General features: G+C 43.7%; 1 protein-coding gene across 1 annotated transcript in view; it reads right to left on the bottom strand.

Annotated features, from left to right (window-relative positions):
• Positions 1 to 18,875, bottom strand: part of tnni3k (TNNI3 interacting kinase) — a gene marked incomplete at its 5' end in the record, with an annotated part of 94,328 nt that overhangs the window by 75,161 nt on the left and 292 nt on the right. The window contains 8 exons of the mRNA XM_048601573.1: positions 426 to 575; positions 1,657 to 1,751; positions 1,849 to 1,953; positions 5,614 to 5,758; positions 7,492 to 7,630; positions 12,606 to 12,704; positions 14,750 to 14,860; positions 15,496 to 15,593. Of these exons, the coding sequence (XP_048457530.1) occupies positions 426 to 575; positions 1,657 to 1,751; positions 1,849 to 1,953; positions 5,614 to 5,758; positions 7,492 to 7,630; positions 12,606 to 12,704; positions 14,750 to 14,860; positions 15,496 to 15,593 (942 nt within the window). The remainder of the gene's footprint in view (positions 1 to 425; positions 576 to 1,656; positions 1,752 to 1,848; positions 1,954 to 5,613; positions 5,759 to 7,491; positions 7,631 to 12,605; positions 12,705 to 14,749; positions 14,861 to 15,495; positions 15,594 to 18,875) is intronic.

Raw genomic sequence — 18,875 nt, 5'->3', positions numbered from 1 at the left:
GCACTCCCTCAGTACTGACCCTCTGACAATGCGGCACTCCCTCAGTACTGACCCTCTGACAATGCGGCACTCCCTCAGTACTGACCTTCTGACAGTGCGGCACTCCCTCAGTACTGACCTTCTGACAGTGCGGCGCTCCCTCAGTACTGACCCTCTGACAGTGCGACACTCCCTCAGTACTGACCCTCTGACAGTGCGGCACTCACTCAGTACTGACCCTCTGACAGTGCGACACTCCCTCAGCACTGACCCTTCAACAGTGCAGCACTCCCTGAATGATGCCCTGGGGTTGTCAATGTGGTTTTGATGCTCAGGTGTCTGGCCTGGTGTTGAAAGCAATAACTCTGTGATGGGAACCTCAGGTGTCTTTTGCTGAGCTGAGCGCAGGTACAATGTGATTCCCACTTTGCTGGTTTCTCTTGTACCTTTCTCATAGGCCCACATTAGGCAAGTCTGTTCATCCTTCTCCCCACTGGAACGGCTGGGGTCTGAGGCCACCAGGTTCATGTCAGCTCCATTGTCCAATAGGAACTGCACCAGGCGGATGTGGCCATGGTAACAGGCACTGTGTAGACCTGTAATAAAAACCCATGTTCAGTCTCGCAGAGCAACATTGTCGGGAACATTTTAAGAAGCTCCTCAAACACCTCACGCAATATTGTGATTTAACAAAGAAATAGACCATTCACACTGACTCTTTGAAAGAAATGCTCCTTGATTTCCATGCTGTCTGCCTTTGACTGAGCTGCAAACATCCCTGCTCCAACTCCTCTAGTTCCTCTTGGAAGTTACTATTGAATCTTGGGCTTCCAGCTTCCTTTTGGGAAGGGCATTCTGGACCAACACACAAATAGGCAGACCACATCCAGCATACAAATTAGGAACAGGGATAGACAATTCACCCAGATCACAGCAGATCAGTTTGTGTCCCAAATGCCACATTCCCATCTCTTTGATAACCTTTGATGCCCTTTTCCGAACAAGAAGCTATCTAGCCCCACTTTAAAAATGCTCAATGACTTTCCTTGTCTTTCTCTCCACCTATTACATGCATGTTTTGCGGGTCTGTCTGTTTCTGTCTGTATGTGTGTGTAGGGGCCAGTTTTATAAAAGGGTTAGATTTTTAACTAGTGGAGTTATACTTTGACATTTCATAACAGTTTAAGAATCAGGAACAAGGACTAATACAGCACAGGAACAGGCCCTTCAGCCCACCAAGACTGTGCCGACACATGATGCCTTTTTAAAGTAAAAGACTTTTGCCTTTATGCGTCCCTATTAAGTACAGAAATCTGGTCCGTGCTTTCTACCACCCTGAGTCTGAAAGGCAGGGAAATCAGGGAATTGTGTGAACTTTTAAAATTCTTTGTAATGATTTTAGGAATAGTGGGGTTTGATTTTCAATGACAACAGCTAATTTTAAATCTGATGTAGGTAACTTTTGTGAAGCAAAGATATTAAGGGATTTGGGCCAAAGGCAGGTATATGGAGTTAGGCCACAGATCAGCCATGATCTAAATGAATGGTGGAAAAGGCTCAAGGGGCTGAATGGCCTACTGTTCCTATGTACCTCAGTCAAGTGTGAGACTCATCATAACCTCTTATACTTCTTACCAAAGAGTCTCTTAGCCCCTTCCACAATGTCTCATTTCTTACCCGTATGTCCATCCCTTCCCTGATGATTTATGCTCATGGCATTCTGGCTGATTAGAAACTTGACCAGCTCAATGTCTTTTCCATAAGTGCAGGAGCTGCAATCAAGGTTGGTAATGAATAAATGTCAAGCAATTCTTACACAGGAGAAAAGAACAATGAACAAGGAGGCAGTTCTGATGAGAGGGATTCTACCTGTGGAAAGAGGTTTCACTGAAGATATTTTCCTTGGTTAAGCTTTCCGTTCCTGAAAGGCGGATGAGTTCACTAGCCACATCCAGTTTTCCGTTGTAGCAAGCCCTGAGGGAAATGAAGAGAAACAAGACCAACTTATTTCTACTCACGGTAAACCTAGCAAGGCAGCAAGAGGAGACAGCCACATCCAGCCTCTGCTGCCATTAGGAAGAATTCCATCATATTTACAACACAGTCACCATCAATCATCTGAAAAACCCACCTGGTTCATTAATGTCATTTGGGAAGGTAATATGGCAACCTCACCTGGTCTGGCTTCAATGTGACTCCAGACCCACAGCAATGAATCCCAGAATTACAGCATGCTCACAAAGTACAAGGAGCCCAGTTGGCCCACTGTATATGCACCCAGGCTCGGACTCTCCAAAACAACTATTCTCCTGGCTTCTCTCTGTAACCCCACATATTTTTTCCTTTCAAATAATCATCTAACTCCCTTTGGAATGAACCTTTGTCCATTACAATCCCAGGCAGCACATTCTAGACCCTAACCAGGAAAATGTTTACAGTTTAGCTGACTACTTTAATTGTTTGCCCTCTCTCTTTCACTAGTGGGGACATTTAGAACATAGAACATAGAACATTACAGCGCAGTACAGGCCCTTTGGCCCTCGATGTTGCGCCGACCTGTGAAACCTATCTGAAGCCCATCTAACCTAAACTATTCCATTATCATCCATATGTTTATCCAATGACCATTTAAATGCCCTTAAAGTGGGCAAGTCTACTATTTTTGCAGGCAGGGCATTCCACGCCATTACTACTCTCTGAGTAAAGAACCTACCTCTGACATCTGTCCTATATCTATCACCCCTCAGTTTAAAGCTATGTCCCCTCGTGCTAGCCATCACCATCCAAGGAAAAAGGCTCTCACTGTCCACCCTATCTAATCCTCTGATCATCTTGTATGTCTCTATCAAGTCACCTCTTAACCTTCTTCTCTCTAACGAAAACAGCCTCAAGTCCCTCAGCCTTTCCTCATAAGACCTTCCCTCCATACCAGGCAACATCCTGGTAAATCTCCTCTGCACCCTTTCCAATGCTTCCACATCCTTCCTATAATGCGGTGACCAGAACTGTACGCAATACTCCAAGTGCAGCCGCACCAGAGTTTTGTACAGCTGCAACATGACCTCATGGCTCCGAAACTCAATCCCTCTACCAATAAAACCTAACATACTGTACGCCTTCTTAACAATGCTATCAACCTGGGTGGCAACTTTCAGTGATCTATGCACATGGACACCGAGATCTTTCTGCTCATCCACACTACCAAGAATATCTCGATTTACTCTGTTCAGACCTCTTATGACTTTGAAACCTTCAATTAAATCTGCTCTCAACCTCATCTTTTCCAAAGAAAATAATCTCAATTTCTCTAATCTCTCGTGTAACTGTAATTCCTAATCTCATTCTCATACGCCTCTTCTGCATTCTCTTGAACGTGTTCCCATCCTTCTTAAAGGGAGGAGCCCAGATTTGATGCTATACTCCAAATGAGGTCAAATCAGTCTTTTATTCAATTTCAACATAACTTTCTTGCTCTCCTATTCTATGTACCTATTAGGAAGGCCAAGGAAAGTCTGTGTTTTATTAACCACTCTTCCCACTGTCCTCCCACGTTTAATGACTTATGCACATGTACACCCAGGTTCCACTACCCCTGCACCCTTTTAGTGTGCATCTAACATTTTACATTGTCCCTCCACATTCTACTGACCAAAATGCATCACCCCTGCACTGAACCCTCATCTGCCACTGTCTGCTTACTCCACCAAATTATCTTTGCCCATTTGAAGTTCTTCATTGTCCTCCTCACATTTTATAATGCTTCCAATGTTTTGAACCATCCACAAGTTTTCTAATTGTGCCCAGTCCACAAAGCCCTGGTCATTAATATATATTGAGAAAAGCAATGGTCCTAACACTGACCCTGAGCAACTCAACTACAAGCATTCCCCAGCCTGAAAGACATCTATTATCGTTAATCTCTGTTTCCTGTCACTCAGCCAATTCCAGATCAATGCTACTTCTGTCCATTTTATTCCATTAGTTCTAACTTGGTGCATGGGTCTGGCATATGGCGCTGTGTCGAATGTTGTTCTGGAAGTCCAATGACTGCAGTGTCTTCATCAATCCTCTCTGTTACTTCATCAAAAACCTCCAGTTAAACATCTAGTTAAACATTGCTTTCCATTAATTAACCTTATTTTATCAGTGAGACTATTAAATTTTGTCCAAAATTATTCTTTTTACAAGTTTTCTAACCACTAAACTACTGTTTGGTTGATCGTTGCAATGTGGTTGACTCCCAACTGCCTTCTGAAATGGCTGAGCAAACCACCCAGTTTAAGACCAATAGGATGGCCAACAATGCCCACATCCCATTGAAGAATTTTCTTTTTTAAGAAGCCAAATGGAAAGCAGTTATGAACCCTGGAGGCCTCCTGGTCACACACTTCACCTCACCCTGTCAGCAGACCCTTCCATTCCTTCCATCCTCGTGTGTTTATCCAGCTCCACCCTCAATATATCCACATCATTACCCTTCAGCCCCTACCGTGGAAGTGAGTCTCACATTACCCCCTCCCTATGGGAGTGAGCCCCACATTCCCCCCTCCCTGTGGGATTGAGTCCCACATTCCCCACCTCTCCCTGTGGGAGTGAGTCCCACATTTTCCCCCCTCCCTGTGGGAGTGAGTCCCACATTCCCCACTCCCTGTGGGAGTGAGTCCCACATTCCCCTCCTCTCCCTGTGGAAGTGAGTCCCACATTTCCCTCCTCTCCCTGTGGGAGTGACTCCCACATTCCCCACTCCCTGAGGGAGTGAGTCCCACATTCCCCTCCTCTCCCTATGGGAGTGAGTCCCACATTCCCCTCCTCTCCCTGTGGGAGTGAGTCCCACATTCCCCTCCTCTCCCTGTGGGAGTGAGTCCCACATTCCCCTCCTCTCCCTGTGGGAGTGAGTTCCACATTCCCCTCCTCTTCCTATGGGAGTGAGTCCCACATTCTCCCCATGTCCATGTGGGAAGCTGTTTCTCCTGAATTCCTGATTGGATTTATGAGGGATTCTCCCATCGCTGTGGCTCCTAGGTCATGGCTGCTCTGTATGTTACCTTCCTCCAGCTGTATTGATACGACCTGCAAATCCTTAGCCTTAGAAACAAAAGCTGTGGGTACCAAATGACCACCCGCACCCATAGCTTTCTGTGGGACATTTCCAGATTTCCACTGCCCTTTGTGTGAGGACATGCTCCCTGAAGGGCTTGACTCTAAATTCAAACTCATGTTCTGAACTCCTGCATCAGAGGAAATAGTTCCTCTTCATCTAGCCCATCACCTCCTTTTGCCATCTGAACCAGGCTTAATAATCACCTCCACACACAGGAGAATGCAAGCCTCCTTCATCCAACCCGACCTCATCATTTAAGCCTTTCCTCCCAGGGACCATTCTGGTGAATTTGCTCTGCCCCCTCCAAGGCCAGTCTCTCCTTCCTGAGAAGCGAGATGCAGAACTGAACCCAGTTCCACCTGATGGGGCTCTGACCCAGGGTTTGAGAGAAACTGGAACATCACTTCCTCTGCTTTGTGTTAAAGTCCTCTCGCCTGACTCTCCAACATCCCATAAGTGTTTTACTTTGTACTTGTCTATTAGTCTTTGTGATAACCAAGGTGACAATGAAGAGAATGAATCAGCCAACTTACAGGTGAAGAGGTGTATCACCATAGATGTTCACCGCATGGGGATGTACATCAAAGTTCCCTTGGAGAAGGTACCTTACGATTTCACGGTGCCCAAAGCGGCAACTAAAATGGAGGGGTGAATGATCCTCGTTGTCCTGAGCGTTCACTGAGATCAGCAGATGACAAGAGATAACCACTCGTTACTAATATTGGATATATAATCAGCAATCACCGCTGGTTAGTAATGTTGGAGATATAACTCGAGATAACCATTGGTTAGGAATGTTGGAATGAAATTTATCTTTATCACAGTTTGATTTGTCGGATTATTTGGTTAGAGTGAATTTCCCATTAGGATTTGAAATGGTTTTAAGTTCTGTGTAGCTGGGAAGGGTTTAAACATGAGGATCCCAGCTCTTGAGAAACGTGGATTAGATTGATGTAACATGGCCAAAGAAAGCAGGAATTTCAGTGTACCACCTCATATTGAGACATTAGTGGTCTATTGAGAGATTACAGCCACACCCTGAACTTCAATGTTACAGTGACCACTTTGTTGAGAGCTGGAGGGGCCAGATCCTGATCCTTGATTCAACCTCTGATCCAGCTCTTCATTTGCCCTCCTAATCGAAGTGGACCTGATCCCAGGCCAGACTTTAATCTTCAAGCAGAGCCCAGTGTCAACCCTTATCCTGGCCATGATCCCAGCATCCATTGCAAAAGTAGGCAAACCCAGTGATCTGATGGAATCATGAGTCAGAAAGTACAGTTTTGACGTTTTCAATTGACTCCTGCCAAGTTTTAGCAGATATTTTAATGGGGAGAGTTGCAGATCTCCAGACGCTCCTGTGTGTGAGGATGTGCTTCCTGACATCACACGGATTGAAAGATCCTGCTTTCTTGTTTTGGACTGATCAATCAGAGATTCCAGAGTCTTCGCACTCGATTCCTTCACTACTTTTATCAGCCACTTCGACAGATGGATATCAGAATTGAAGTAACCATAACACAGGCAGCAGTTAGAAAAGCACTCAAGTTAGAAAAACATATGTTAGCTTTCATTGCAAGATAGTTTGAGTACAACAACAGGGACTCTTCCTGTAGTTGTACAGGGCCTTGGTGAGACCACACTGATGTATGTTGTGTGCAGTTTTAGTCTTCTTACCTAAGGAAGGAGATACTTACCAGAGAGCGAGTACAGTGAAGGTTCACCAGACTGAGTCCAGGGACGGATCTTACTGTCCTATGAAGAGGGATTGGTTCGACTGGGTCTGTATTCTCGTTTTTAGAAGAGTTTTTAGAAAAGAGCAGATCTGATTGACTGGGTAGAGGAATGGTGGTCCAGAGCAAAGGGAGACTGTCTCAGGATATGCTGTGGGCCATTTTGGACTGAGTTAAGGAAACGTTTCTACATTCAGAGATCAGTGAACCTGTGGAATTTTCTACCATAGAAGACTGTGGAGGCAAAGTCACTGAATATGTTTAAAAAAGAAATAGATTTCTTGGAGCTGAAGGTGATGAGGGACACAGGGAGAGAGTGGGAGTATGGCTCTGAAATGGGGGATGGGTCATTATCAAGTTGAACGGTGAAGCAAGTTTAATGGGCTAAATGGCCTACTCCTCTCCTGCTTTGTGTGTTGTATTATCCATACATTCCCTCATGCTACTTGTCTACTTCAATTCTATCTCCCTGCATTACCCCCATATCCTCGAAAACATTTAGTACCCACCAATCTATCAATCACATTGGAGATCATATTCGGGAAAGCTGTGAGTATTTGTTTGAGTAAATTTGTCTGTGTTGTCTAGGCCCGAAATGTCAGCCTTCCTGCTCCTCTGATGCTGCTGGCCTGCTGTGTTCATCCAGCTCTACACCTTGTTATCTCTGTGTTGTCTCACCGTCAGTTTTGCAGGCTTCAGTCAGCAGGAGTTTGACAATATTGGGATATCCTTTGGCACAAGCCAGATGCAGTGGTCTGTCTCCAACCTCCCCACTCACATTGGCATCAGCCCCGAACTTCAGCAGCAGCCTGGTTACCTGAAGGGAACAACAGCATCCCCAGTACAGAGGCTGTTACAGTGAGTTAGAGAGAAAATAGTCATTCGCTCAGAAACAGTTTGAGGTTTGCTGAAAAAAGACATGTTTGTTGAAGCTTTTCATCTCACACTCATCAGGACAACACACAAGAATACCAATTCTAGGGAAACCCAAAATGAATACCGCACGACAGGAGAGTGCTCTGTTGGTAAATGAACTCTGGATGGAGGAGGGAGGCAATGGCCTAGTGGTATTATCACTAGACTGTGAATCCAGAGAACCAGATAATGTTCTGGGGACTTGGGTTCAAATCCTGCCATGGCAGATGGTGGAATTTGAATTCAATAAATATCTGGAATTAATAGTTTAATGATGACCATGAATCCATTGTCAATTGTTGGGGGAAAACCCCTCTGGTTCACTAATGTCCTTTAGGGAAGGAAACTGCCATCCTTAACTGATCTAGCCTACATGTGACTCCAGACCCACAGCAATGCAGTTGACTCATAACTGCCCTCTGGGCAATTAGGGATGGGCAATAAGTACTGCCTAGCCAGCAACACCCTCATCCCATGAATGAATAAAAAAAATGTTCCAGTTGGGCATGTCAACAACTGATCTCACTTGGGATCATAGTGTGCCAACACCTTAGATGATAGCTGTTCCTTTACTTTCCTGAAAGCAACGGCTTGGCTACACAACCATTTCCAAAACTGACCCTTTTTTTTAAGAGTTGATGCAAAAGTGCCAGGATAGAGCCCAGGTTACATGGGAACTTTCCATAATAGTTCACTAACCCAAGGAAAGACATAAGCTCCAGTACAGACTTGAGAGCTGGGGCACCTTTGATCAGCCTCACTCTATCTTCCAACCAGCGTAACCCGGTCTTGTTGACTCTGTAGCCCAAGCAGGTCACTTGGGTCACCTGAAACACACAATTTTCCCTTCTAAGGCATACGTCCACATGGGAGAAATGTCTAAGGACCATGTCCAAGTTCTCTAAGTGCTCTTTATTGGTCTTCCCAGTGATTAGCATGCCATCTGGATAAATGGCAACCAGGGTTAGACCTTATAAAATGTTTGGCATCATCTGCTGAAATGTTGCACAGGCTGTTGATACCCCAGATGGTGGTCTCATATATTGGTACAAACCCTTTTGGGTATTAATTGTAGCATACTTCTGGAAATCCTCATCTAATCACAATTGCAAGTACACATAACTCATGTCCAGTTTTATGAAGGACAGCAACCCCCACCTGCAACCCCCCCAACCACCAGGCTTGTGTATAAACCCTCTCTGTGAGGGACGTGGTATTTATCCAGCTGTGAGAAGTGGTTTGCTGTTTGTTTTAAATCTCCACAAAAGCGAACCGGCCCATCAGGCTTCACAATCGGTACAACCGGTGCTGCCAATTCTACAAACTGGACTGGATTTGCTGATTCCTTCGCTTTCCAGCCTTCAGATTTCTGCCTCTCTTTTAACCCACAAGGTAAATGGCACTGGGCAGGCCTTAGAATTGCTTCCTGGTCAACATGCAAGGTAACCTTGGCTCCTCTGATAGTCCCTAGTCCATCCTGAAAATCTTCCGGATATTCATTAGGATTTCCCTCAGGCAGCCAGTTTCTAATCAAAAAATGTTGAGCCTATCAAGGTGAATCTTCCTCAACCAATTCCTACCCATGAAGCTTGGGCCCGAGCCTTTTACTACAATCCATGGTCACTGAACCAGCTTCTTCTCATAACAGACCGGAACCAAAGTTTTACCTTTAATCTGTAAAGGTTCCTGGTATAGGTTCTAAGTCTAGCCGAGGTCTTGTGCAAATTTATGGGTTGAGTCCAGAGTGAATTTTGTTAAAGACCGATACTGCTTTCACTGAAATGGCCATGCTAGTAACAACCTCCATTAGAACCAGGTAACCGTTTAACCTGATGATTTAGATTGGTTCTGATTTGGATGTTGCTAAGCAATTTAACTGTTCCAAGCCAGACATTGGTGGACTTCCCAGGGTGTGCACCCTCCTGGATACCGGCCTATGAGTTCTCTTACTCACATTAGGTCTAGTGAGACTCTTATGCTGTCCCGAGTCCACATACCGGCAGCAACTACACTAGCTTGTAGGCCTGGATCCTGAAGAACATTTTAACCATTTGGCTGAGGTTTGGCTTTATTTTGGGGTTTTGCTGAGGGCTTACCTAGAGTCCGTCTGTTCAGGATGTTCCCTGAACAAGGCTATACAATTGCCTTCATTCAAGTGGGGGCCCCCAAGCTCAGTCAGACTGGCGAGGGTGTCCACTTCCATTGGAATACCCTGTAACTCATATGTTACACCTGCCGCATTTTCCAATGATAAAGCCTGTTTGATGCCCAGTTGGGCTTCAGTTACTAGGCGCTTTTACATGGTTACATCATTAATCCCACATACCAAAGGGACTCTCAGCAAGTCATTAAGGGTTAAATCAAAGTCACATGCCTCTGCCAATCATCTTAACTGCGTCAAAAATCTCAACACGGATTCCCTGGTTCTTGAACTGCTGGGTAAAACCAATAACATCTCAGAGTTACAGGAGGCTAGGGGCAATATTTCTTAACTAAATCTGTCAGCTCTTGAAACTTTATGGTATCTGGTGCCTCAGGGAAAGTTAGGCTCCTAATAACTGAAAAACCTGCAACTCCACAAGCTGTCAGGAGAACTTGTCATTGACTTTCATCTGCCCCAATGTTATTTGCCCATGCTGGGTCCAATCTTCAACAGCAGGATTGAATGAGTCAAGCTTCCCAAATAATTACATGATGCCAGAAATGCTTGCCCCCAACTCAAAGATGACTGTTGTGAGCCAATTTCTTCGGGAGCATGCTTTTGTCTCATCACCACTGAAATAACTTTACAGAGACCAGTGTCCCATCACCAAGTCACCCTTTATTTACACATGGAAAGTCCTTGACACTGATCCATCTCCCTCAGAACCAGCTCTCAGAATGAACAGCACCTCTACCATTCCTGTCCTTATCTGTCAGTGAGGGCCCCCTGATTGGACCAGATTAGCAGCCCCAATCAGGGAGCTTATATTCTGTGGGATCCAGCTGGCTGATATTGTTACAATCACTGCACACATTGGCACTATCAACCATATCTTTAGGCCCTCTACCAGTTTATGCCTTGCCTTTTCTTCTCTAAAGAAAGAAGGCTTGACGTGTTCCTTCTGTCTTGATGGTAATAAGCTGTTGCTTTGGCATCATCCTTATACACCTTCTCCTGGGTCTCAATGGCCTTTGTGATAAACATACTCAGTACCTCCAAGTGTGGTCTAACCCAGGTTTAAGTAAAAGTTTAAGTAACGATGATACAGATATGTGTCTTTTATAAGGACCATGTCAACAGATGGGAAAATGGCTGTTTTAAAAACCAAGGATTGTGGAAGAATTACTGTATGTTTTTATAAGCAAATTACCAGACACTCTTTGTAGGTACTGTTTACATAGTTGCTGCTTTGAGCAGCACTAGATGTACATGAGCTGAAGCCAACAGCATATACAAATTCAGATTCAGCCAGCAACAAGTAGCTGATTGGTCTGTGGATTAGTGATCAGTTATTGATGACAAAGACCTACTGACTGCCAACAGATGTTTTGATTAATTCTCAGGGAACTGAACATTTTCACGCTGTGAGCAAGACACTGAGAAACCTTCAGACCTCCACCAGCTCAGCAGCTCTCTCTGTTCTCTGCAGTAAAAGCTACTTTAAGCCTGAAGAACATCATTCTTTTTTTTCCTTCAGCAGTTGCTGGTAGCTGTGACGTTTAACTAATAAGACAGAGACATTTTAGAATTGTTAACCAGTCACCCTTGTAGAAACCACTGAAAGCATCTAGAGAAAGAAGATTGAGAAACAATGTTCTGATCAGCACATTAACTATCACAGCAGATCGTGTGAATGGGAACCACTGAACTGCTTTCCCAGTCTCTCCCTCCATCCATAACACCCACGTTATTTTCCCTATTAGTGTGTGTTCATACGGAGGAGTTTATTGGGTTTAGAATTTTAACCAGTAGAATTATAGCCAATGTTTCAGTTAGGATGTCATGTTATGGCGGTACAAGACACTGGTTATAAACACATTTGGAATACTGTATACAATTCTGGTTGACCTGCTATAGGAAGGATATTGTTAAACTGGAAAGGGTGCAAAAAAAGATTTAAAAGGATGTTACCAAGACTGCAGGGTTTGAGTTATAAGGAGATTCTAGATAGGCTGGGACTTCTTTTCCCTGGAACATAGGAGGCTGAGGGGTGACATTATAGACGTTTATAAAATCATGAGGGACATAGATTATTTGAATAGCCAATGTCTTTTTCCTGGGGTAGGGGAGTCCAAAACTAAAGGGCATGGGTTTAAGGTGAGAGAGGAAAGATTTAAAAGGGACCCAAGGAGCAACATTTACACACAGATGGTGGTATGTATATGGAACGATCCGATGAGGAAGTGGTAGAGGTGCATACAATTACAACTTTTAAAAGACATTTGGACAGGTACATGGATTGGAAAGGTTTAGAGGGATATGGGCCAAATGCAGGCAAATGGGATTAGTTCTGTTTAGGAAACCTGGTCAATATGATTGAGTTGGGCCAACAGATCTGTTTCCATACTGTATGACTCTAAAATAGCTTACCTGCAGCTAGAGTCTACTTACATGTAATGACTAGTAACCTTTGTTAAGTATAGAGATATGACCCATGCTTTCTATGTTTTATGGGTCTGAAAATAAGGTAAATTCAGAAATTCTGTCCCCTTTCTGAAATTGTTAACTTTAATGATGATTCTGGATACAGTGGGATTTGAGTCCCAGCACTGTACCCCAGTGAGGTAATGACCCAGTGCAGCCAACTCGAACTTCTTTCAACTTTCTGACTTCATCTAGTAAAGACTACACACTAAACTGTCTGCCCATTACTCATGGTCAGTTCACCTGTTACCTGCTCATGGCCATAATAAGCGGCGATATGTAAAGGTGTGAAGAAGACAGCATCCTGGACATTGACAAAGGCTCCATGCTGTAATAGGATGTCAACCGTCTGTGGAAAATAACCAGAGAAGGTTAGGAGGGGAAACCAGGAAAGAAACAAAACTGTTGCAATTAAATTCATATGGCGGAGTTTAGAACATGTGGTTATTTTTGAATCATTCATGGGTTCTATGAATCACTGCAAAAGCAACTCTGATCAGTGGTGAGCTGTCAGAGGAGGAGATCTGTCTTCATTACCTTGTCTGGTCTACACTGTGACTCCAGACCCACAGCGATGTGGTGGCTTTTAACTGCCCTCTGAAATGATACATTCTAACATATGAATTAGGGGCAGGAGGAGGCCATTCAGCCCTTCAAAACTGCTTTACTGTTCATGAAGCCTTTACACAAAGACGGGAAGGCAATGGCCTAGTGGTGTTATCACTAGTTATTAATTCAGCGACCCAGGTTTGAATCCTACCATTGTAGATGGTGGAATTGGAATTCAATAACATAAAATCTGGAATGAAGAGTCTAATGGTGACCATGAATTGATTGTCAAAAAAACCCATCTGGTTCACTAATGTCCTTTAGGGAAAGGAACTGCCATCCTTACCTGGTCTGGCCTACAGACCCACAGCAATGTAGTTGATTCTTAACTAAACTCTTGGCAATTAGGGATGGGCAATAAATGCTGCCCAGCCAGCAACACCCTTATGCTGTGAATAGATATTTTTTATAAATTGATTGACTGCAATGTCTCAATAATAGCTGACCAGATTGTGGTCACTATTGTATTCTTACCTACTCCTGCCAAGTCATACAGTTCAGGGGCAAATCATATACTGGCAGCAAATGTCGGACTAGGCAGCAAAGCCTACATCCCTCAGAAGAATTTAAAAAAAACTACTTTTTTGTGATTCAGCAAAAAAACAGCTGACTGTTCTAACATATAGGACAGACAGGGTATGGTCAGCAGATTTCCTTCCCTGAAGGATATTCATAAACATCACAACCATCTGGTAGGTTGAATGTCACTGTTATTGACAATGATATTTCTTTACATCATCGGGAGAGCAAGGTTACAGTCTGGGAAGTAAAACCAAAACGTTCTGGAGAAACTCAGCAGGTCTGGCAGCATCTGTACAGACAGAAAGACAGTTAATGTCACACGTCCAGTGACCCTTGACCCTTTGTCAGACTGTAGTCTGGGAACTTGGCCCTAATTCATATGTTAGAATGTATCATTTCAGAGGGAAGTTAAAAGCCACCACATCGCTGTGGGTCTGGAGTCACAGTATAGACCAGACAAGGTAATGAAGACAGATCCCCTCCTCTGACAGCTCACCACTGATCGGAGTTGCTTTTGCCAGTGATTCAGAGAACCCATGAATGATTCAAAATAACAACATGTTCTAACAAACTGCCAAACAAAATATATGACAGCTCACATGTAGGCAGCTTCATTAAAGAACTAAAATTTTCCAATTTCTTTCAAGAATTTTTATCAAGCAAAATTGAAAATGCTATATCATTTTTAGAAAGCATTTGCTAAGGTACCAGACATTAGGCTACTTAGTAAGATAAGAGCTCATTGTGTTGGAGGGAGTGTATTGGCATGGATAGAGGATTGGATAACTATTAGAAGACAGAGAGTTGGGATAAGGGGCATTTTCATGAAGGCAACCTGTGACTAGTGGAGTGCCACAGGGATCAGTGCTGGGGCCACAATCATTTGCAATATATATTAATGACTTGGATGAGGAAAGTGAATATACTGTAGCCAGTTTGTGATGACACAAACATAGGTGGGAGGATAAGTAGTAAGGATGACACAAAGAGTTTGCAAAGAGTTATGGAGAAGTTGAACAGATGGGTAAAAACTTGGCAGGCGGACTATAATGTGGAGAAATGTGAGGTTATGCACTTTGGCAGGAAGAATAGGGATCTGAATATTATTTAATTGGAAAAGACTATGGAAAGCTACATAATAGAGGGATTTGGGAGTCCTTGGCCATAAATTACAAAAAACTGAGGATATACCACTGGTCTTATTACGTTAAAGGTGCTGTGTAAATCCAAGGTATTATTAATGATTTCAGAGTGTAGCCTTACCTCATTGTTAGCTGCAATGGTTGCAATGTGAAGAGCAGTGAGTGCTCCATAGCCCACCTGCTGAATGTCAGCTCCCCCATGCAGCAGTGCAGTGACTAGCTCAGTATTGTCCTGAAGAGCAAGAAACATTGTGTTCACCTTCATCTCACTCACAGCAAGCTACAGCTCCATATGCTGGGCTCAGGAGTTACTGCAGGTACGGCTCATGTGCAGGTAATCCTTCCTCCTCTACATCAGCACCAACATTAAAATTTACTATCAAAATTAAACGCTAATCTGATTGAGGTGATCACAGTGAGTAAGGAATTCAGCTGGGCCAATCAAGAGGCACAATTTCTTGTGGTGGGATAAGCGACATACAAGGGGAGGGATGGTAAAGTTTCAGAATCCAAGCCAGGCCATTCAGGGGAATGTAAGGAAGCATTTCCTCACATGGAGGCTGTGGAAACCTGTAACTCTCTCTCCCGTCAAAAGCCACACAGACCAGAGGGTTAATCACAAATGTCAAAACTGAGATGGAAAGATTATTGCTTCTTCAGGAGATGAAGAGTTACCAAATCAAATGGGATGATCGATGGAGTTAAAAAACGGATCAGCCACGAACGAATTAAACAGTAAAACTGATCGGAGAGGCTGAATGGCCAATATTACACTTTTCCACATCAGACAGAATCCAATGGAAGTCTCTCTGGAGTGGTTGTAGCTGTGGGATCTTCCTCTATTCAGGGGAAGAAACCTCCACTCACCTTGAAAGCAGCCAGATGTAGCGCCGTGAATCCATTCCTTGTCAGTCTCGATGGACGAAGGCCTTTGAGCATCAGGGTCCTGACATGGGCCTTGGTACCTTTCATAGAGCAATCGTTTATATTGATATACTGGGGACAGTGTTTCTGTTCCTGCACTAATCACCCACAGTCATCATGTTTAAAGACTGCAAGAGCATTGTCAATTCAGTTAATTCAATTAATTTGCAATTCAAAGATAATCCCAGGATAAAACTATTAGAACATAGAACATAGAACATTACAGCGCAGTACAGGCCCTTCGGCCCTCGATGTTGCGCCGACCTGTGAAACCAATTGGTTTATTCTGTCCTTTCAGGGCAAAATGCTATTATTACTTGGTCCAGCTCCTCATTGCTTGGTTATCTGATTCCAAACCTCTCCAAACAGTAACCTCATTTATTCTTCTCTTTTCTGAAGCAATTTGAAATATTGTCACAAAAACGACAAGTGATCCACACAGACTGCAGCAGTTCAGGAAGATAGTTCACCACCAACTTCCATTGGACAACTAGCAATGGGCAATGAATGCCAGCCTTGCAAATGATTCCCACAGCCTGAGAATGAGTGGATAAAAAAAATCCCACCATGAGTAGAGGCTATTCAGATGGAAAGGGGAAGATTTATTGAAAATGCCAATGAAGTCAACATCACAGCTTGTAGGTCCACCATGGAGATCAAGGTCTGGACATTGACAAGAAATGGGGAGAAATGTCTTCACCCAGATAGTGGTGAGCTATGGAATTCTCTGCTATAAAAAGCAGCTGAGGCCAAAACATTGCATGTTTTCAAGAAGGAGTTGGATATAGTTCTTAGTGCTATAGGGATCAAAGGGTTTGAGAAAAAAGTGGGAATCGGGCTCTGAGTTGGATGATTAACCATGATGATATTGATGGTATGATAGAGCTGAAAGGCCTACTCTTGTTTCTAATTTCTATTGTTCTATGATAAGGCCCCATCACTGGGAATTTCCAACTTAGGCTCCAGCGCACAGGCACAATTTGTCTTCAGGAAATCATAAACCAAATCCTTGGTGAGGCCACAGCTCGAATGCCTTTTCTTTTTTATTTCAGGGTCATGGGAGTCACTGGCAAAGCTGACATTTATTACCCATCCTTATCTGCTTTTGAACTAGGCTGTTAGCGAAGTGATAATGTCATTAAACCAACAGACAAGAGCCCATCTTCGTATTCTGGGTTATGGGTTGAAATCTCACTTTGGCAGTATTTAAAAAATTCAAATGCAATCAACTTGTCTTGAATTTTGAAAAACAAGATAGTCTCAATAATGGTCAATTACTGTAAAAACTCATCAGCGTCACTATTATCCTTGAGGGAAGGAAATCTGCCTTCTTTGCCTGGTCTGCTCTACATTCTTTTTTCTTTATTCATTGATGGGATGAGGGCGTTGCTGGTGAGGGAGCATTTATTGCCCATCCCTAATTGCCCAGAGGGCAGTTATGAGTCAACCACATTGCTGTGGGTCTGGAGTCACATGTAGACCAGACCAGGTAAGGATCACAGTTTCCTTCCCTAAAGGACATTAGCAAACCAGATGTGTTTTTTTCCCCGACAATGGATTCACAGTCATCATTAAACTCTTAATTCCAGATATTTTATTGAATTCAAATTCCACCATCTGCCATGGTGGGTTTTGAACCCAGGTCCCCAGAATGTTGTCTTGATCTCTGGATTAACAATCTAATGATAATACCACTAGGCTATTTAACTATATGTGGTTGATTATGAGATAGCCACCGTAAGCCACTCAGTTGAAAGGCTTAAGAATGGATAACAAATGGTAACCTTGTCAATGAGCCTCATCCCCAGAAAGGGATAAAGAGAAAAAAGTTTGAGAATGCATTAGCTCTGGATTACAGGTCCACATTACCACCAAGCCACCACCTAAGCAACCCCACACTTTAGGATTAAGTGTCAGGCTCTTAAAGAGCAGACAGATTAAAGAGAGGAAAAGGAAAGGAGTTCCTTTCTCGATCACCTTTCACAATTTCACACCATTCTAAAGCATCAATGAAATACTTACCAGTTAAGTTACTGCTGTCATGTAGGAACTAGATAAGGTGGAATAACCAGCAGTGTGATAGAATCATAGAATGTTACAGTACAAACGGAGGCCATTCAACCCATCGTGACTGTACCAGCTCCCAAAAGGGCTACCCAGCCAGTGCCACTCTCCAAACCTATCTCCATAGCCCTTTAAATCTGATATTGATCAGATGGTCTGTTTATTTTTGTGTTGTTGGTTGAACGATCAATACTGGCCCCAGGACACAGTGGATAAGTCATCCCCCATCTTCAAAAATACATGAGCAGTGGGTCAGAATCTCTATTTTATGTTTCATCTAAAAAAAAATGTACTTAGAATGAACTTAGAATTCCTGTAGTGCAGAAAGAGGCCATTTGGTCATTGAGTCTACGCCAACCCTCCAACGAGCATCCCACCTAGACCCACACAATTCCAGTAACCCTGCATGTTGTATGGCTAATTCACATAGCCTACAAATCCCTGAACACAATGGGTAATTTAGCATGGCCAATCCACCTAGCCTGCACATCTTTGGACTGTGGGAGGAAACCGGAGCACCCGGAGGAAACCCACGCAGACACAGGGAGAATATGCAAACTCTACACAGACAGTCACCCAAGGGTGGAATCAAACCCAGATCCCTGGTGCCATGAGATAGTTGTGCTAACCACAGAGCCACTGTGCCAGCCATCCTTGGTGAATGTGGAGAGACTGGAGAATCTGGGATTGTTCTCCTCAGAGTAGACAAGGTTCAGCGGGTTTAACCGAGGTGTTCAAAATCATGAAGAGATTTTGATCAAGTAAATGAGGAGAAAATGCTTCCAGGGCAGGACGGTCAGTGAGCACAGGGAGACAGATTGAAGGGAATCATGCAGCATTACAGTGAAAGAATGGGCGAGTGGGATAAATTGATAGCTCTAACAAAGATCCAGTACAGGCACAATTGACTGAATGGTCTCCATCAAGCCGTAAGAATCTGTGATTCTTGTAAAATCTACCTAGGCACTTTCACATGAATTATCAGAAAAAAAATGTTGAAACTGAGCAACACAAGCAAATATTAGATGATCAAAAGTTTGGCCATAAACATAGAAGTTGAGGAGGCAGGAGTGGAGGTGGAGAGGTTGAAGTTGAGGAGACAGGAGTGGAGGTGGAGAGGTTGAGGTTGAGGAGACAGGAGTGGAGGTGGAGAGGTTGAAGTTGAGGAGATAGGAATGGAGGTGGATAGGTTAAGGTTGAGGAGACAGGAGTGGAGGTGGAGAGATTGAGGTTGAAGAGACAGGAGTGGAGGTGGAGAG

This window comes from Rhincodon typus, chromosome 10, assembly GCF_021869965.1.
Source record: "Rhincodon typus isolate 14 chromosome 10, sRhiTyp1.1, whole genome shotgun sequence".
Taxonomy (NCBI): Eukaryota; Metazoa; Chordata; class Chondrichthyes; order Orectolobiformes; family Rhincodontidae; genus Rhincodon; species Rhincodon typus.
Note: the sequence above shows the minus strand (reverse complement) of the source record. Positions and strands in the feature narration are given on the sequence as shown.